At 44.8% G+C, this 21,889-nt stretch overlaps 1 protein-coding gene across 1 annotated transcript; it reads right to left on the reverse strand.

Annotated features, from left to right (window-relative positions):
- Window positions 1-18,873: 18,873 nt before the first annotated feature.
- LOC140128664 (olfactory receptor 5AP2-like) lies at window positions 18,874-20,637 on the reverse strand. Its single transcript, XM_072150362.1, has 2 exons — window positions 20,623-20,637; window positions 18,874-19,803 (listed from the first exon to the last, which is right to left on the reverse strand). The coding sequence occupies exons 1-2, from the start codon at window positions 20,635-20,637 to the stop codon at window positions 18,874-18,876; spliced, it is 945 nt and encodes a 314-aa protein (XP_072006463.1).
- Window positions 20,638-21,889: the final 1,252 nt, after the last annotated feature.

Consider the following 21,889-nt stretch of genomic DNA (forward strand, 5'->3'; position numbering starts at 1 on the left):
CCACAAAATATACTGGCAAACTTTTATCATTTACCAATATTATTTCAGCGCTTCTTGCGCATCTGTTTACATTCCCCTCACCCGCCATATCCCAAACGTATAAGAACGCTACTACACTTGATCTTATACAAAATGTTCTTAGATGTGCTGTTTGGGGAGTAGCCTAGAGACAGGGGCTTTGATTGGCGAAAGCTCGCCTGGCAGCGAAGCGCCAGTTCCATCTCAAGATCCAACTAACATAGTTTTAACTGCAGCACCTTTAATCTACTACTAGTTCACTGCCTCCACACATCGTCCCCTTATCAAACGAGCTGTGTCGGGCAGAATTTTGGGTTGTTTTCATGGCTTCCACATCAAACTTTTTAACTTTGTCGCCACCCTGCTATGTAATCCACAAAATATACTGGCAAACTTTTATCATTTACCAATATTATTTCAGCGCTTCTTGCGCATCTGTTTACATTCCCCTCACCCACCATATCCCAAACTTATAAGAATGCTACTACACTTGATCTTATACAAAATGTTCTTAGAAGTGCTGTTTGGGGAGTAGCCTAGAGACAGGGGCTTTGATTGGAGAAAGCTTGCCTGGCAGCGGAGCGCCAGTTCCATCTCAAGATCCAACTAACATAGTTTTAACTGCAGCACCTTTAATCTACTACTAGTTCACTGCCTCCATACATGGTCCCCTTATCAAACGAGCTGTGTCAGGCAGAATTTTCAGGTGTTTCACCAGATACATAGTGGAACTCGGCCCATCTGTCGCCGCCATGCTGGAGACCTGAAGTTGCAATCATAGCAGCGCAATATGAATGCCCCATACTGTCGCTCTTAATCATGGAACCATTTCTGTAAAAACAATTAAAAATAGAACCACTATGCTATTCCATTATTCCTAGGTGAAATATTCAAACGACCCGGCCTGCTTTGAAAATTATAATTTTTTCAAAGTAAACGCTTCTGGCCCCCAGGCCCATTTTGGGTGGGGAGGAGCCGAGAGACAGGGGCTTGGACAGGCGAAAGCTCACCTGGCAGTGGACCGCCAGCTCCATCCCAAGATTAGGCAGCCTCAGAGGCATCCATGCATGCTGCCCCTGCTGTTTCCTGTCCATTTTGCCTCCACGATCCTCCACAGCGTCCACCAATGTCTCTTTTCAACTCTCTATACCCCAGACGCTGGAGCACGAGAGGATATGCAGCACATCATCCCCTTATCAAACGAGCTGTGTCAGGCAGAATTTTCAGGTGTTTCACCAGATACATAGTGGAACTCGGCCCATCTGTCGCCGCCATGCTGCAGACCTGAAGTTGCAATCATAGCAGCGCAATATGAATGCCCCATACTGTCGCTCTTAATCATGGAAGTCGTCTCCATGGCTGCCTCCACATGTCAGGCTCATTTTTCGGGTGTTTCACCAGATACGTTATGGAACTTGGTCACTATGTCGCCACCATGCTGTGTTATCGACTAAATATACCGTCAACATTTTGTTCACATAGGAAATCATTTCACCTCCTTTGGTGAAACCTGAGTCCATTTAGGGTATGTCGCCATGAGACTCTCTAGCCTGCCACTGCTGCCGCTGCCTCTGCATGCCGTCCCCTATAGTGTCAGGGTCAATTATTGCATGTTTTAGATGCTATCTAGCCTCATTCGGTCACTCTGTCATGGCCATGCTGTTGCCCATAATTTTGGCATAATGGTGCGATTAAGCAACCTCAGAGGCATCCATGCATGTTGCCCCTGCTGTTTCCTGTCCATTTCCGTGGTGTTTCCATCCTTTTCTGAGGTTCCCAGGTGTTTGGCCAAGCTTCCCTGTGCAGAGCCTTGGTCCCCTTGAAAAATGCTCGAGTCTCCCATTGACTTCAATGGGGCTTGTTATTCGAGACGAGCACTCGAGCATCGGGAAAAGTTTGTCTCGAATAACGAGTACCTGAGCATTTTAGTGCTCGCTCATCTCTAATTATAAGGCCTCTCAAAGTCACTTGAAAACTAAGCAGGTACCTGTTAATATGATTTTTGGAGATTTTAATAAAAATCTGAAGAACTTCAACCATATTTCTAAGCCCCATAACAACCTTGTAAAATGAGAGGATTCATAAAAAGCCAGGCCAACGTAAAGTGGACATTCGGGAAATGTTGTTTATAAAGTTATTTGGGTGCTATGAAAAGCTACTTGAAAAGTAAAGAATTTTGAACTCTGAAAATTAAGAATATTTCAAAATTTTTGACAAGTTTCTATTTTCTCATAATTAAACGCAAAAGATATCATCCAAATATTTCCAATAATTTGAAGTACAATGTGTGACGAGAAAACAATCTCAAAACTATTTGGATATGTTAAAGCATTTGAAGGTTATAACCACTTATAGCGACACAGGGCAGATTTAAAAAATCGGGCTTGGTCCGGAAGCCCTAAAGTGGCTTGGTCCTTAAAGGGTTAATAAGTTATTATTAGTTCTAAATAAAATACACTCCCAATTGACTACATTTAAGAGGAATCTTTAAAAGACCACATTGCGTATTATTATATAGAGGTTACTCACAATATTTACATCGGATACAGGCAGTCCCCCGGGTTACGTGTAAACCCTCTCTGCAGGTTCTCTTGGATGTACTCTTACATTGCTGCAGTCTTGGGAACTGAAAGCAGATACACCCGACCCCGGGGAGGGAAGGCCCCCGGCAGGAAATCCACAGGACAGTCAAAGGGACGGTGTGGCAGCAAAGTCTCCGCTTGTTTCTTGGAGAACACATCTGCAAAGTCCTGGTAATACATTGGTAGGCCCTCCAGAGGCTTTGGAGCTACAAAGCACACAAGGACAGGTACTGGTAGAGGCATCACCGTGCAACGAGAAGGGCACTCCAGACCCCAACAAAGGATCTCCCATGTCTTCCAATGAAGCACTGGTGTGTGAAGCTGCAGCCATGAAAGGGCCAGCAGGAGAGATGAGGTGGAGCAAAGCAGCACGTAGAAAGACAGTCTCTCTTTATGAAGAGCTCCAACCTGCAGGGAGATAGGCTCAGTGCAGTACCAGACTGGGTCAGAGAGGATTTGTCCGCTTACTGAGGAGATTACCAGTGGCTTCTCAAGGTGGACCACAGGCATGGGATGCTGGGAGTTTAGAGCAGCATCCACAAAGTTCCCCGCAGAACCAGAGTCCAGAAAAGCAGGTACCAATGCTGAGACGCACTGGAATAGTCAGGCATGTAGAAGCGTTGCTTACACCTAGGGACACTTCTCCCAAGAACCCTAAGTGCTGGTGTATCCCTGACGTTGGGGATTGACAGGACAAGACCCAATGAAGTGCTCTGGAATGGCACAATAAAGGCAGAGGTTTTCCTGACATCTTCTGAAACGTTCCTGGGAAGACACTCTGGCTCTGTCCACCTCCATAGGCTCCTCTTCAGATGGTACGACCAGAGGCTGGAGCGGCCTCTGGAAAGCAGGTGTCAGGTGAGGAAGACGATGTGGGCAGACTTGGGGTTGTTCAAGGCGTAACTCTTCGGCACGCTCCATAATCCGCACGTCTATTCGAGTGGCAAAGGTAATGAGACCTCTCAGGGTACACGGCAAGTCACGAACAGCCAGAGCGTCCTAAACAGGAGATGAGAGGCCCTTTTTTTAGTGCTGCAGACAGGGCCACATCGTCCAGGAGAGTTCTGAGGATAGGGTACGGAACTGGACAGCATATTCTCCCAAGGAAGGCTCAGCAGAGGAGGCCCATGCAGGCCCTTCAAACACGTGCCAGAACCCTGCCAGAAATGCCAAGAGAGTAGCTGTGACCAGGTAGTCTCTGTCCCAAAGAGGAGTAGCCCAGGCCAGGACTTTGGCAGAGAGGAGACTGATGATGAATGCCACCTTAGATCGCTCTGTGATAAATTGAGAGAGCATGAGTTCTATGTGCAGGGAGCACTGGGTTATAAAGCCCCTGCACAACTTAGGATCTGCATCATACTTGCTGAGCATAGACAGCCGTAGCCTGTGTTCAGCATCAGGTAGACACGCCAGGGTAGCAGGAGTCGAGTGAGCAGCCTCAAGAATCAATTGCTGTTGCTGGGTGGCTAGCAGGTGTTGTAGCATGGCGGTGACCTGTCCCAGCTGTTCGCGCTGTGCGAAAATCTGCCAGGATTGCTGGACCATGATGGTTGCAAGATCGGGCTGACCGGAAAGCGGAAACTCGGCAGGATCCATGGCCGGATCTATTGTCAGGATATTGCTGACAATGGTCAGTGCCAATTATTGCCACGCTGGCCCTTTAAATTCACTGAAGGCAGCGCGCCCGCACCCTAGGAGGCGGGGACGTGTGCGCCACGTGGCCAGAGTCGGTGCTGGGTCATGGTGAGGTGAGTGACTCCCCGGGAGCCAGGGGCAGCACAGAGGGGCACGGGTGTGCCTGCGACCCGGGAGAACAGTCACAGGAGCACCCATGGCAGGAGTATTCCCACTAGGACAAGATTCTTAAATATACTCTGGATAACAAAATAACACATTCTCAGATTCAATGTAATTAACAAACACCAGCATCTCACTGATTTAATATTAACCTGTCTCTATCAGTCCTAGTATTTACAATTATGGTTGCCCCTGGATCTGACCGCAAATCTTTTTGACCATAGTCGGATTCTTCTCATGAATAGCTTCTCTTGTCTGCACTCTGCATTGCTATCTGCCTCCAGCCACTCCCCCTGCATTACAAAACCAGCTCAGACACAGTCAAGCTACAGAAAGATAAGCAAAGCTGACTGTGTATTTTAGTCATTAGATGAGGGAGCTGAGAACGTCATTGTGTTTTATATCTATCATATGGATCTCCTAATTTCTCATCTCTCATCCGTCTAATCTCTCTTTTTCTATACCCACATACAGCATCTCATGTCTGCTTATAGAGTCCCCGCCCACACTGTAGAATTTTACACTGACCATCAGTTATAGAAGCTAAAACAGAAATAAAACTACAAAAAGTAAAGTTTTAAAGTAAGGGGGTTACACATGATCTGTATTGTGTACACATCACTAGGGGGTTAAAATTTTGGGAACTTTCTTTTCTGGTAAACACCTTTAAAGGTTTCATGAATGTAAAATGGATTAAAAATTGGAGTTAATATGCGGTAGATGGCAGCAAAATGGGTGGTAATAACAGGGGAACTCCTCTGCGAAATATTAGTTAGGACTAATACTTAAAATAGTAATAGTAAATAAAAAATAATTGAACTAAATAAATAATTAATTAAAATAAATTAAAAAAGCCAAAAAATATATTGTTAATGTCCGTGATACAAGACAATATTGGTAACCAGACACAGTTATTCTCAATGCGCTATAAGGCACTATGAGTGGTGATGACTAAATCCAAAGTGCACTATTCGGGTCCACACCAAATTGAGGGGTTTGGCAATGGTACTGTTTGGGAGCTGGGTCCATTTTCACGAAAAAGCACCAAGCATCCAATCAAGCAGCTTAAAGCACTTTTGCAAACACAGGCATGTACTTTGAAGGCATGCTAGTTAGTGATTGGACTGGATATGTGTGCAGCAGAAGAGAAGGGTTACATGTCCAGATGCCATTACACAGTAGACAGCTAGGAAGAGGTTGCTGCTCATCATAGAGTCAGTCAGCTAGGCAGCAACTTCTGAAAAAACAACAATTGCCCTTGTCGGGTTCATAGAAGATGCTCCTATTTTAAGGGAGAAAAAAAAAAATCTGAAATACCGTATATACAAGAGTATAAGCCGACCCAAGTATAAGCCGAGACCCCTAATTTTACCACCAAAAACTGGGAAAACCTATTGACTTGAGTATAAGCTGAGGGTGGGAAATGTATTGGTCACAGACCCCCCTCTCCCCCCAGTATATAGCCAACCCCCTATAAAATACAGCCTGCCCCCTGTAGTATACAGCCTGCCTCCTGCAGTATACAGCCACCCCAACCTGCCCCCAGTAGTATACAGCTTGCCTCCAGTAGTATACAGCCTGCCCCCAGTAGTATACAGCCTGCCCCCAGAAGTATACAGCCAGTCCCCAGTAGTATACAGCCAGTCCCCAGTAGCATACAACCAAAAAGGAAAAAAGTGAGCATGCATTACTAAAAAATATATACATTTTTATTGATATGCATTAAAAATAGAACATCACAAAGTTATGGGTAGTTACAAGGCAGAGGCCAACAGGGTGCTGGGCAGCATCGATATCTAATGGACAATTGGCATTATGTTATATAACATCATAAAGTGCGTAGTGCAAAGCCCAAAATACAATCCATCTTAAAGGAAATGATAACAAGAATAGTGGTTAAAGCGCAAAGAAACACATCACAAACAGTACCTGGAGGTTAAAACGTAGTAGGCGCATAAAGGGAGAGCTGCCCAGCACCTCCCCGACACGTGTTTCGTCCACACAGGACTTTGTCAAGGGGTGGTGCCATGGAGAACGCGTGGAGATTAAATCATGGGAAGCAACCAATGAAAAGGAGGAAACACACCTGATGGAGACATACGGTGGAAAAGTCGGGTGCAAGGTCCGTGGCTTGTGCGTCCTTGCAGCGGGGGGGGGGGGGGGGGTTCAGGACATATGCGTCACAAGGAGCAAGTCACATGATCCGGATGACGCAATGGATCACCGCCCACACGCGCAGGCGCACAGCGGCCACCGGATATGTCTAGGCGCCATATTGGGTGAGGGCAAAAGAAGAAGAAACCAGCTGATGACTCGATCATAACATGAGTGTGTAATATTTGAATACGGGATGGCATCGGGAAGGCAAAAAAAGTGAAAATGATGTGTGAGGTAAGGCAGATATGTGTTGGAAATGCATGAAATGGATCGGCAACTTGAAGTTTGGGAAAAAGAAATATATGATGTGAAATTACGTAAATTACATCGTGATCAAAATGATGCTAGCACTAACCGAATGTACCTTTGGCAACGTACTCCCTCAGAATCTAGGCTGAATAGTTCTACATCTATGTCCTCACTTACTTCAGGAGGAGAATGGAGTGACACATCCCTTCGAATGCAGACAAGAAACACTGCACGGCACAAAAGCAAAAGAGATTTTGGTCCATCTAAGCAACCTAAGAGACGGCTGGATACTGTTCCCCAGCATGGTTCCAGAACACAACCTAAGGTAATCAACTTATCTGAGTATCAACTGACTTCCACTGACATTGATGTGCTCTCTAGGGGCCTAATATTTGTACCTTCCTTTTCCATCGATCCCTTTACAGTAATTAAGGATCTGCATCTTTTTGCCCGTCATCTTATACTGAAGAGATGGTTTTACAAGGAAGACGACACAAACTTGAACTCATATATTGAGCAGCTGGCGGTTGATACTCTTCAAGAACTATATGATGAACAAAGTACTTCTCAAGAGGTAAGTGATGTTAATGTCTAACACGACCTGCACAAACTACCTGCTTCCATTAAACCAAGATCGAATACTTTTCCTGCCTTTTCCACCTGTCCCGCAGTAGATACCTTTGTTAGGACAGTCTCCAAAGAACTGATGTCCATTCCTAAAGGGATTCAGAGGGAACGTGACAGCCTTTTAAAATTAAAAGCCCTGAAGGGGGTGTTGATAAAACCGGCCGATAAAGGCGGGAATGTGGTCATTTGGCCTGAGACATCTTATAAAAAAGAGGCCTTCAGACAGCTGAAAAACCGCGAATGTTATAAAAAACTTACATTTAATCCCCTTTTATCCTTCAATTCACAGATCAAAATGCTGTTAATGAAGGCGGTGGAGGATAACATCATCTCAAAAGCTGTAGCGGAAGCTCTTTTTATCAAGAACCCCATGATCTCAACCCTATATCTGTTGCCCAAAATCCATAAAAATTTGACCAATCCAACTGGAAGACCCATCATTTCCGGCCGAGGTAATTGCACCGATAACATCTGTAAATTCATCGACACTATTTTGCAGCCATTGGTCAGGGGACTTCCTTCGTATCTTCAGGACTCCACTGACCTCCTGCGGAAGTTGGAGGGGATCCATCTGAATCCCGGCCAGCTTCTTGTAGTGTGTGATGTGGAGTCCCTTTACACTTCTATCAAGCACGATGATGGCCTGAGTGTGGTTTCATATTTTCTACGTCTGTCACAATATGAGGACAAGGAGATCTTTTTCATCTTGACACACTTGGAGTTCGCACTCAGGCATAATTTCTTCACCTTCAATGGGTCCTTCTGGGGCTGTGGGAGAGGGACCTCTTCCTGTCGGATGGTGGAGACGCAATGTGCCGCGTCCTTTTCTGGGCGCGGTACATTGATAATGTCTTCATCATCTGGCAGGGAGATGAGGGTGGTCTTAAGTCCTTTTTTGACATGTTGAATGTTAACCAACGGAATATTAAACGCACCTGGTCATCCGATTCTAATTCCATAGATTTCTTGGATATCCGGATTATGAAAGACTCCTCGGGGCATCTTCAAACAGACGTCTTCAGAAAAACTACATCGACAAATAGTTTGCTACATGCCACCTCTGCTCACCCATCTCAAACCATGAATGCGGTTCCCATTGGTCAATTTTTACGTATGAAGAGAATTTGTTCTTCACCTGAAGAATTTGAAAAACAAGCCGAAGATCTTTCGAATCGGTTTCTCGAACGCGGCTATAGCAAAATAAGTATTTCCAAAGCATACAAAAGAGCTTGTGCCACTGACCGTAATTCCCTCTTATACCCCAACAAATCTGTGAAAACTGCACAACCCCCTCGTTTCATCACCACATATCATAACCGGTGGAAGGACATGCAGCATATCTTTCAGAAATTTTGGCCAATCCTTACTTCGGACCCTATCTTAGAAAAAATAATAACTCCCCATCCATCTATTGTGTCCCGAAGAGCACGTAACCTTAGGGATACACTTGTGCACAGTTATTTTGTCCCCGATCCACCTAAACAAATTTTTGGAGCACAACCACCAAAATGCGGTTGTACCCCCTGTGGCAAATGTATCATCACACTTCTCTTTATCAGATGGGATGAGACAGTACAAAATCACATGGCCCATCAACTGTGCCACCAAGGGCGTAATCTACTATGCTACGTGCCCATGCAAGAAGATTTACGTGGGCATGACAACACGTGAATTCAAACTCAGGGTACGCGAGCATGTAACTGGAATTTTGGCATCCTCGTCTGTGGTCCATGAGGAGAACATCTTAAAGCTCAAACCCATACCTCGGCACTTCAAGCAAATTCATCACTCGGACCCAGTAGGCTTCAAGGTAATTGGATTAGACCACATTAATCTGGATCTCCGAGGCGGAGCTCTTAAACGGAGATTACTCCAATTGGAGTCTAAGTGGATTTGGACACTTAATACAGTGTCCCCCAGGGATTAAATGAGAATTTTGGGTTCTCTGCCTTCTTGTAAAATACCCTTCACCTGCAGGCTCATTTTGTGCCCTATTTCTGCTGTTCTCTGTGTCTGCCTTTCGTGGTGCCCCTCTTTGTTTTTAACTTCATGTATGTTTATATTCTTTTAACATATCTTTTCTTTTTCTTTATTATAGAACATCATCTTGTGGTTGGATGAATTGGAAGCAACCATTGTGTACAGCTCCTTAGCTATACTGGACCATAGATCTAATGGCTTTTTTCCTCCATTTTGTCATTTACCAGCATCGGGATGTCCTCACCCCATTTTTTGTCACCCTGGTCATTTAGCTTTTTCACACCTCCTCACTACATATACTGGCTCATCATCATTTGTGCTTTGTGCCCTTCACCTTTTGCAAAAATCTCCTGCACTTTTTTCTTTTTTTACTGCACTTATTGCACTTTTTTGCACTTTTTTGCAATTTTTCATTTTTTGTCCGATCATTCCCAGCTTGTATTCTTTGTCATGGAGTGTCACTTTTTTGTGACTTATGTCTCCTCACATACTTGCACACACATCGTGCCTTACTTCTTTTTTTTTGGCACTAATGTAACTCTAATATTGATTTTCCACTTGGATATAGTCCCTATTCAGCATTTCATTCTCACTCTCTCACTCACGTTCACTTTCTCATTATCATACTCATTTACACATCCATCTTGTTATAAGTTGCTTACCTGTTTACACTCATCCCCCCGAGAACTGTCATGATCAACTTCCACTCATGCATTTCCAACACATATCTGCCTTATCTCACACCTCATTTTCACTTTTTTTGCCTTCATGATGCCATCCCGTATTCAAATATTACACACTCATGTTATGATCGAGTCATCAGCTGGTTTCTTCTTCTTTTGCCCTCACCCAATATGGCGCCTAGACATTCCTGGTGTGTGTTGCGCATGTCCGGTGGCCGCTGTGCGCCTGCGCGTGTGGGCGGCGGTCCATTGAGTCATCCGGATCATGTGACTTGCTCCGTGTGACGTATATGTCCCGCCCCCCCCCCCCTGCTGCGAGGCCGCACAAGCCACGGACCATGCGCCCGACTTTTCCACCGTATGTCTCCATCAGCTGGCGCAGGTGTGTTTCCTCCTTTTCATTGGTTGCTTCCCATGATTTAATCTCCACACGTTCTCCATGGCACCACCCCTTGAAAAAAGTCCTGTGTGAACGAAACACGTGTCGGGGAGGTGCTGGGCAGCTCTCCCTTTATGCGCCTACTACGTTTTAACCTCCAGGTACTGTTTGTGATGTGTTTCTTTGCGCTTTAACCACTATTCTTGTTATCATTTCCTTTAAGATGGATTGTATTTTGGGCTTTGCACTACGCACTTTATGATGTTATATAACATAATGCCTATTGTCCATTAGATATCGATGCTGCCCAGCACCCTGTTGGCCTCTGCCTTGTAACTACCCACAACTTTGTGATGTTCTATTTTTAATGCATATCAATAAAAATGTATATATTTTTTAGTAATGCATACTCACTTTTTTCCTTTTTGGTTGTTTACTCTTTGAGCTTAGCATTTTTTTATACTTTTGGTGCCCTTTCTCACTATAGCAACATTGCTGGCATTTATACTACATACTTGGTTCATATTTTGTTCTAATAGTACTGCCCAGTAGCATACAGCTTGCCCCCAGTAGTATACAGCCTGCCCAAAATTTAAAAAAATAATATACTTATTTACTCACCCTCCGGTGGCCCCAATGCACAGCGCTGCTCCCCTGATGTCCGCGCGGCTTGTCACATTGTGCTGGGCGTCACCATTGTTCTCTCCCGAGCGGCAGGCGCATAGTATGACACGCCGCTGCTGACGTCATACTAGGCGCCGCCCGGGAGAGAACAATGGTGGCGCCCAGCATGATCTTACAGAAGACAGAAGAGGAGCCGGGTAGCCAGAAAATGAGCCGCGCGGACATCGGGGGAGCAGCGCTGCACAGCAGGGCCACCAGAGGGTGAGTATATACGTTTATTATTTTTTAAGCCAATTGACTTAATTATTGACTCGTGTATAAGCCGAGGGGACGTTTTTCACACGATTTTGTGCTGAAAAACTCGGCTTATACACGTATATACGGTAATTCTCCTTATGGTGGCGCTCTGAAGAATTGCATTAAGCTTCTATAGTGCAGAAAATTTATTAATTATTAGAGAGGATTATACACCAAAAATTAAAAAAAATTAAACAGTAAAGACCTGACAGGATTATTAGTATTTACGGCATCCTCTAGAAAAGTCTTAACTAGAGATGAGCGAGCACTAAAATGCTCGGGTACTCGTTATTCGAGACAAACTTTTCCCGATGCTCGAGTGCTCGTCTCGAATAACGAGCCCCATTGAAGTCAATGGGAGACTCGAGCATTTTTCAAGGGGACCAAGGCTCTGCACAGGGAAGCTTGGCCAAACACCTGTAAACCTCAGAAAATGATAGAAACACCACGGAAATGGACAGGAAACAGCAGGGGCAGCATGCATGGATGCCTCTGAGGCTGCTTAATCGCACCATTATGCCAAAATTATAGGCAACAGCATGGCCATGACAGAGTGACCGAATGAGGCTAGATAGAATCTAAAACATACAATAATTGAGGCAGAGGCAGCGGCAGCAGTGGCAGGCTAGAGAGTGTCATGGCGACATACCCGAAATGGACTCAGGTTTCACCAAAGGAGGTGAGCAAGAAGCGCTGAAATGATTTCCTATGGGAACAAAAGGTTGACGGTATATTTAGTCGATAACACAGCATGGTGGAAACATAGTGACCAAGTTCCATAACGTATCTGGTAAAACACCCGAAAAATGAGCCTGACACAGCTCGTTTGATAAAGGGACGACATGTGGAGGCAGCCATGGAGACGACTTCCATAATTAAGAGTGACTACTGGGGCATCCATATTGCTTCTATGATTGAAACTTCAGGTCTCCAGCATGGTGACAGATGGGCCGAGTTCCACTATGTATCTGGTGAAACACCTGAAAATTCTGCCTGACACAGCTCGTTTGATAAGGAGATCATGTATGGAGGCAGTGAACTAGTAGTAGATTAAAGGTGCTGCAGTTAAAACTATGTTAGTTGGATCTTGGGATGGAGCTGGCGCTCCGCTTTCGCCAATCCAAGCCCCTGTCTCTCGGCTACTCCCCAAACAGCACTTCTAAGAACCTTTTGTATAAGATCAAGTGTAGTAGTGTTCTTATACGTTTGGGTTATGGCGAGTGAAGGGAATGTAAACAGATGCGCAAGAAGCGCTGAAATAATATTGGTAAATGATTAAAGTTTGCCAGTATATTTTGTGGATTACACAGCAGGGTGGCGACAAAGTTAACAAGTTTGATGTGGAAGCCATGAAAACAACCCAAAATTCTGCCTGACACAGCTCGTTTGATAAGGGGACCATGTATGGAGGCAGCTATATGGACGACTTTTGGAGGCAGCTATGGCGATGACGTGTGGAGGTAGCAATGGAGACAACGTGTGGAGGCAGCTAAAAAGACGACATGTGGAGGCTGCTATGGAGACAATTTAAATTTGGATAGTGCCTGTATGTGGCACTCCCAAAAATTGTTTAAAACAGAGGACCGGGTAGGTGGCCCTCCAGAAAAATTAAATACTATAGCTATAACAAGTTGGCCCTGGAAAAAAATAGCCAGTTTCCTCTGCTTTAGTGTACAAAGAGGAGGAGAAGGAGGACAATGAGGAGGAGGAGTGCATACATTATTCAGGTTGAGCTTCTTTCACCTGGTGGAGAATGGAAATTCTGAGAAATCCAGGCTTTATTCATCTTGATAAGCGTCAGCCTGTCAGAGCTGTCAGTCGACAGGCGTGTACGCTTATCGGTGATGATGCCACCAGCTGCACTGAAAACCCGCTCGGACAACACGCTAGCTAGCAGGGCAGGCAAGAACCTCCAAGGCGTACAGCGCCAGTTCGTGCCACATGTCCAGCTTTGAAACCCAGTAGTTGTAGGGAGCTGTGTGATAATTTAGGACGATGGTATGGTCAGCTACGTACTCCCTCACCATCTTTCTGTAAAGATCAGCCCTACTCTGCCGAGACTGGGGACAGGTGACAGTGTCTTGCTGGGGTGACATAAAACTGGCAAAGGCCTTGTAAAGCGTACCCCTGCCAGTGCTGGACAAGCTGCCTGCTCGCCTACTCTCCCTCGCTACTTGTCCCGCAGAAGTACGCCCTCTGCCGCTAGCGCTGTCAGAAGGGAAATACTGTTTCAGCTTGTGCACCAGGGCCTGCTGGTATTCATGCATTCTCACACTCCTTTCCTCTCCAGGGATGAGAGTGGAAAGATTTTGCTTGTACCGTGGGTCCAGGAGAGTGAATACCCAGTAATCGGTGCTGGAATAAATTCTTTGAACGCGAGGGTCACGGGAATGGCAGCCTAGCATGAAATCTGCCATATGCACCAGAGTCCCAACGCGCAAGAATTCACTCCCCTCACTGGCCTGCTTCTCCATTTCCTCCTCTTCCAACTCCTCCAACTCCTCTTCTTCTGCCCATATACGCTAAACAGTGAAGGACTGAACAATGGTACCCTCTTCTGTCTCGCCAACATTCTCCTCCTCTTCCTCCTCATCCTCCTCCACCTCCTCCGATATGCGCTGAGAAACAGACCTAAGGGTGCTTTGGCTATCAACAAGGGAATCTTCTTCCCCCGTCTTTTGTGACAAGTGCAAAGCTTCTGACTTCATGCTGACCAGAGAGTTTTTCAACAGGCCAAGCAGCGGGATGGTGAGGCTGATGATGGCGGCATCGCCACTGACCATCTGTGTTGACTCCTCAAAGTTACTCAGCACCTGACAGATATCAGACATCCACGTCCACTCCTCATTGTAGACTTGAGGAAGCTGACTGACCTGACTACCAGTTCTGGTGGAAGTTGACATCTGGCAGTCTACAATCGCTCTGCGCTGCTGGTAAACTCTGGATAACATGGTTAATGTTGAATTCCACCTCGTGGGCACGTCGCACAACAGTCGGTGAGCGGGCAGTTGGAGGCGGCGCTGCGCTGCCCTGAGAGTGGCAGCATCTGTGCTGGACTTCCTGAAATGCGCACAGATGCGGCGAACCTTCGTGAGCAAATCAGACAGATTGAGGAAACGCTGAACTATGAGATTTAACACATGGGCCAGGCATGGCTCATGTGTCAGTCTGCCAAGTTGCAGAGCAGTTCACCAGTGCCAGCCACAGATCAGTCTGCGCCGTGATGCCCTGTAATAGCTCTTGGGCGGTGTGCCTTTTATCGCCTAGGCCCAGCAGTTTGAGCACCGCCTGCTGTCACTTAGTGACAGCACTGCTGCTGTGCCTAGAGCTACCGACTGATGGCGCCATGCCCACGGATGGTAATTCGGAGGAGGAGGTGGAGGAGGGGTGGGAGGAGGGAGAGGCATAGTAGGCCTTTGAGACCTGGACCGAGGTAGGCCCCGCAAACCTCGGCGTCGGCAGTATATGACCAGCCCCAGGGTTAGACTCGGTCCCAGCCCCCACCAAGTTAACCCAATGTGCCGTCAGTGATATATAGTGGCCCTGCCCGGCAGCACTCGACCACGTGTCCGTGGTCAGGTGGACCTTGTCAGAGACGGCGTTGGTCAGGGCACGGATGATGTTGTCTGACACGTGCTTGTGCAGTGCTGGGACGGCACATTGGGAAAAGTAGTGGCGGCTGGGGACCGAGTACCGAGGGGCGGCCGCCACCATGAGGTTTCGAAAGGCCTCGGTCTCTACCAGCCTATAGGGCAGCATCTCCAGGCTAAGCAGTTTGGAGTTTTCGCACGGGAGGTGTTTGGGCCAGGGTCCTGGGCAGGGGGCTGACTAGCAGATGACACAGGGGAAGGAGCAGTGGTGTGCCCGGCCGGAGGTGAACTGGCTTGTTGCCATTGGGTGGGGTGTTTAGCATTCATATGCCTGCGCATACTGGTGGTAGTTAAGCTAGTAGTGGTGGAACCCCTGCTGATCCTGGTTTGGCACAGGTTGCACACACAGTCCGTCGGTCAGCCGGTGTTTCTTTAAAGAACCTCCAGACTTCTGAAAATCTAGCCCTCGCCACGGGAGCTTAACTACGGGCAACATTTGGCGCTGATGCACCAGCTCTGGCCCTGCCTCTCCGTCTGGCCCCACCACTGCCTCTTCCAACCTGTTCTGCTATAGGACTCGCCCCCGTCTCAGAAGCACTGTGTTCACCCGTCCTATCAACCCAGCTTGGGTCTGTCACCTCATCATCCTCCGATCCCCCAGTCTGCTCCCCCCTCGGACTTCCTGCCCTGACAACAACTTCACCACTCTCTGACAACCGTGTCTCCGCATCATCCGACACCTCTTTATACACTTCTTCCACTACGTCAATAATGTCATCATCACCCACAGACTGTGACCGGTGGAAAACCTGGGCATCGGAAAATAGCTCAGCAGCAACCGGACAAGTGGTTTGTGACTGTGGGAAGGGTCCAGAAAACAGTTCCTCAGAGTATGCCGGTTCAAATGGCAAATTTTGCTGGGAGGGGGCAGACTGGGGGGAAGGAGGCTGAGGTGGAGGAGCTGGAGGAGTGCTGATTTCGGTGACATGGGTGGACTGCGTGGAAGACTGACTGGTGGACAAATGGCTAGAAGCATTGTCCGCAATCCACGACATCACCTCTTTGCACTGTTCTGGCCTCAACAGTGCTCTACCACGAGTCCCAGTAACTTGAGACATGATGAACCTAGGAAAAAAAAGAAAAAAAAAATTAAACAAAACGATGCTATCCTATTGCTATGGCTAGTTTCTAAGCTACACTGACAGCACACAACTGGATTTTGTGCTGTGCCTGATGACTTTGAGCTATAAAAAAACATAAACGTAAAAAAAAAAAAAAATCAGCAGACTCTGCCTAATTCAAATCAAACCCCTATTAAATTGTCACACTTCGGTGTTTGAGGTGGATATGTGTGTCACTAAGAGCTAAACACAACAGTCGCAAGTCTCCCTGCAAATTACTCACAATATGGTACTAGCTGCACTACTAATGGCAGCAAGCCCAGCCACAAGCAAACCAAAAAAAAGGAAAATATAACGCTATTGTAGGCCTAAATAAGCCGCTGGGGTTCTCCGATGGCTATTTTCTAGCCTACACTGAAAGCACACTGCTTTGCCAGATTACTTTGAGTTATAAAAAGAAATAAACGTAAAAAAAAAATAAATCAGCAGACTGTGCCTAATTCAAATCAAACCCCTAATAAATTTTCCCACTTCGGTGTTTGAGATGTCTGTGTGTCACTAAGAGCTAAACACAACGGTCGCAAGTCTCCCTGCAAATTCCTCACAATATGGTACTAGCTGCACTACTAATGGCAGCAAGCCCAGCCACAAGAAAACCAAAAAAAAGTAAAATAAAACGTTATTGTAGCCCTAAGAAGGGCTGTTGGGTTCTTGTAGAATCACTACTGCCTAACACTATTCTAATCGAACACCATAACGCTTTCCCTGACCAGCAGCAGCTCTCTCCCTAGCGGCATCCAGACAGTGAATGATCCGAGCAGCGCGGGCAGGGGCTAGTCTATTCCAGGGTCACCTGATCTGGCCAGCCAACCACTGCTATCGACGTGTAAGGGTACCACGTCATGCTTGGTGGAGTGCAGAGTCTCCTGGCTTGTGATTGGCTCTGTTTCTGGCCGCCAAAAATCACAACGGCGGGAGATGCCATTTTCTCGAGGGGGCGAAGTATTCGTCCGAGCAACGAGCAGTTACGAGTACGCTAATGCTCGAACGAGCATCAAGCTCGGACAAGTATGTTCGCTTATCTCTAGTCTTAACAATTTAGTTTCTTTATAGTACTCAGCTCTAATAATAATAATTATAAATCATCTTCATAGTTATCAAAGCTGCTCCTGTGAATGAATAGCGCACAGTATTATGTGGATCCTGAAAGTGCTCATCATATTGAACAGCTAATAAAAACATTTTGTAGGCAGTGATAAGTGCAGTGATAAGTGCACTCTACTTTGTGAATCAGAAAAGTTTTGCTGTCAGTGAAAGGTACAATAAATCTAGATTACAATGTTACTCTTGTCAGTGGATAGTGCATACAATTTTGTGAATCAGAAAAGTCTTGCTGTCATAGAATAGTGCACAGCAACTTGTCACAGAATGGCACACAGCGGCACTATATCTGAAAGAAAATCTCTTTATTTGGGTATGCAAATTGTCATAGTGATAGAAAACAGTGGGTTTTTATTAATGGCACATTCTCAGTTTGGTTTGAATTTACCTTGGGGGCCACATAGGTCAGTATTATGACCACATCCTTTTAATATTTTTATTAATAACCTCATAATGGATTTAGAAAATAGGATTTTAATATTTGCAGATGATACTAAACTCTGTAAAGTATTTTATACAGAAGAGGACAGTATAATTTGTGGAAACTGGAAGCCTGGGCTGATGAATGGCAGATGAGGTTTAATATGGATAAATGTAAGTTTATGCGTGGGTCGAGGAAATCTAAAGCATAATTATATTTTATACTAGCTGTAGATCCCTTTACTGCCCGGGATAGAAAATAACTGCTCTTTGTTATAATAAACTAGAATGGGTTAACAAAATATATCTTATATGTATCTGTCTCTCTCTGACTGTCTTTGTCTCTGACGCTCTCTGTGCCTCTCTGACTGTCACTGTCCGTCTTTGTCACTGACCATCTCTGACATTCTCTGGGTGATTGAAGACGCGACGATGCAGATTCCTTTAGAGGACATACATACATACCTACACACACACACACATACATACACTTGGTTTTATTTAATAGATGACTTGAGGTATTGGTGGATGGTAAAATCAATTTGTTGGACTTGATGGACTGATGTATTTTTCTAAAATGATTTACCATGATACTAAGATATGCTGGAGAGTGTGTGTGAGCAGCAGCAGGCAATAGAGAAATTCCAACTCCAGAACACCCGGGTGAGTCAATTCTCCACCAACAATTGGGCCACCATGAAGGACATTTGTTTACAGCTGCAATGCTTCTAAAATGCTACTAATATATTCAGCACTGATGACGCCATCAGCTCTACAATTACCATCTTTGGCCAACTACAAAAAGTTCTTCAGAATGTAATGATGACCAGACAGATGAGGAGGAATAAGATGACATCCATAACAGCTCATGGGCATCACTGGAACGTGGCTGGTGAGCTGCAGAGGAGAAGGAGACAGCTCCAACTGTGGACAGCTTCTCCATGCCTCTGGGCAACCTGACCCAAATGAGCCACTATACGCTTCAGTGGCTGCGCATTGACACCCATGTTGTCTGTAGACTGAACTTCAAAGTTCAGCCTAAAGCCCCTTTCAAGCTCAAATTTCGACCAACCCATCACTACGTATATACAAATAAAAATTATGACTTATTATAATTGTGGGAATATATTGTAATATAGTAGGTTTCATAAAAAAATACTTCTACTATTTTCTTCACTGTTTATTAATTTACCAGAAATTATGTTTATGAATTTTCTCCTGTACGGCTTTCTTAACGTCCTTATTCCTGAGGCTGTATATAATGGGGTTGATCAGAGGAGTGAACACAGTATATAGCAGAGAGAGGATCTTATTCATGGTGAGTGTGAGGCCATTTGTAGGGACAATATAAACACTAAAGAGAGACCAGTAGAAGATGGAGACCACAATGAGGTGGGAGCTACAGGTGGAGAAGGCTTTCTGTCTCCCAGTACTGGATGGGATCTTTAAGATTTCTAATACTATATGAGTATAAGACAAGATAATAATAGTGGTTGGAATTAAGATATTTAGAACACCTAGAACATAAATCTTCATACGGATGACAAATGTATCTGAACAGGCAAGTTCTAGTAATGGGACAACATCACAGTAGAAGTGGTTGATGATATTGGAACCACAAAAAATGAGCTTTGCCATGTTTATTATAGAAATCAAAATAATAGAAAATCCAAATAACCAACAAGCTACAGACAATATCACACAATGTCCACTTGTCATGATAGAGGTGTAACGGAGGGGGTTACAGATGGCCACATATCTGTCATAGGACATCACCGCCAGAAGAAAACATTGAAATTCCTCTGCTGCACAGAAGAAATAAATCTGAGTGAAACAATCAGCAAAGGTAATGGTCCCCCCATTATTCAGTAGGATCTGGAGCATCTTGGGGACAATATCTGTGGATAACATGATGTCACTGATGGACAACTGTGAGATGAAGAAGTACATGGGAGTGTGGAGGTTCTGGCTGGTGGACACCAGGGCGATGATGAGAAGGTTTCCACATATTGTCCCGCAGTATATAACAAAGAAAAGACAGAATAAAAAAAATCTTAGATTTTGATTGATTTGAAATCCTAAAAGAAAAAACTCTTTAACCACAGTCAGATTTTTTGTCTGCAAATAGAACAGAAAAAAAATATTATGATTATCAAAAACCGTGTGTTTTAAATGTATCATAGTATCATAGTTTATACGGTTTAGAAAAGACACTTGTCCAAGACACTTGTCAACTTGTCAACCAAGGATTGGATGAGGAAGGGATTTAGGGGAAACAATTCTATATAACATAGCCATCAATGTTATTTAGGTGTAAAAAAGCATCTAGACCCTTCTTGAAGCTCTCTGCTGTCCCTGCTGTGACCAGCGCCTGAGGCAGGCTATTCCACAGATTGACAGTTCTCATAGTAAAGAAGCCCTGTCACCTCCGGTGATTTGACCTTGATTTCTCCAGATGGAGACAGTGCCCCCTCGTCTTTTGATTTGATTTAATCTGGAACAACTTACCACCATATTTTTTGTATGGACCATTCATATATTTATGTATTATACAATTTGAAACAATAAAAAAACAACAGCAGTAGTTTAACTTAACCAAAAACATTCACATTCAATTGTGTGTTAAATACTGAAAATCCATCTTCTTCTTTTGAACAAATTAGGCAAATAATAAAAAAGAAATTGTCTAGGTGCTAAATAAAATACATTTTGAATTGGGACAACTATATAGAAATCTTTTGCAGACCATGTTTATTATTATATAGAGGTTACTCACACTATTTACATCCAAAACTTCTTTGTTCTTTATTTTCATTTTCAAAGGTTCTATTATCTGGAAGAATCTCCGTTCTTTGTTGAAGCAAAGCCGTAGACTCAGTGATATCCTGTAAGCCCAACATCACAGTCCTAACCTCAGTGCATGCAGTCTTCACCCACATCAATGTGAGCCATAATGATAGCGATCACAGTTATAAATATACTAAATCAGAGGTAAGGGACCAGAAAGAAACAAATCTTTTGAGATTATTGTCTCTGTCTCTTGAGCCTTCTTCTTCTGCAACATTTTCTTTAATGAAATAATTTAATGAGATTGTAATTTCAAAACTTATCATGTAACTTTGTAGAGGAGTTTCGTTGGCAGTGTTTAGTGTTGAGCAAACCTATGTAAGTTGGTGTTTGACTGATTTAGAAGAGCTTCCAATATAAGTTTGGTTCAGGGATCCCAACTTTAACCAAAGTCTAATCCAAATCTGAAACCCAGGGGCGGAGTCGGGCTGTGAACACTGATGGACACGTGATACCTCGACCCCTCACAGCTTCTCATCCTTTAGCCCACAAAGCAGCATGAGGGAGACCGGAGGATGGTCAAATACAGGAAAGTGGACCCGTAAAGTATCCAGGTCCTAGCATAGACAAGTGAAATTCAAACTTCAAATTCTTGAGAAAGTTGCTCCGCAAGCCACCCAGACTATCATCTGAGAGGCCCACAAAGCACCAGAGAAAGCGGAGGAGGACTCCTACATTGAGAGCCTAGAAAGTGGTCATAAGTAAGGAGGTGAGGAAGAGATGGCCGTGGTGTCTAGACCTTCTTGCAGGTGCTATCCCTTGTTGTCAAAGCGTTGGCAGACATAAAAAAATTCCCCATGCCACACTCACTGGGCACTACTCAAGATGGCGGAAAAGGGCTTCACAGCTCTGGTAGGCCAAGAGGAAGCAGAAATGATAGGTATAGAGAGAATGTATAGGGCACTAAGAACAAAACCCAAACCCTCTGACCCCCCAACAGATGTGGTGTGTGTACTGCTTTCATACAACCATACAGTGGCCATACATGGCCAAGAGAAAGGGGCAGGAGAAGGAAGTTTAAAAAAATTCAGATTTTTAAAAATATATCTTAGCCAAGCGTAATATATATATGCCCTTAAAAGATGCGCTATGGGTTAGAAAAATTAGTTTTTGCTGGTTATACCAATTCGACATCTTAGTCACCAGGGAAGAAGAAACGAAAATCACAATCAAGGCTGTTGCTGTCTCACACGCTAGTAGTCAGTCAGTGAGACATACATCATTTGCATGTAATACCTTACAGGTGACAATCTGTTTCATTAGGAAGAGGACTTCATTGTGACTTCTTCCGGCTATGACTTATCACTGTTTAATTTGCCACCAGATGCCTTGGGGGGCTGTGAAAAATGCATTTCCC

Source organism: Engystomops pustulosus, chromosome 4 (assembly GCF_040894005.1).
Source record: "Engystomops pustulosus chromosome 4, aEngPut4.maternal, whole genome shotgun sequence".
Lineage (NCBI taxonomy): Eukaryota > Metazoa > Chordata > Amphibia > Anura > Leptodactylidae > Engystomops > Engystomops pustulosus.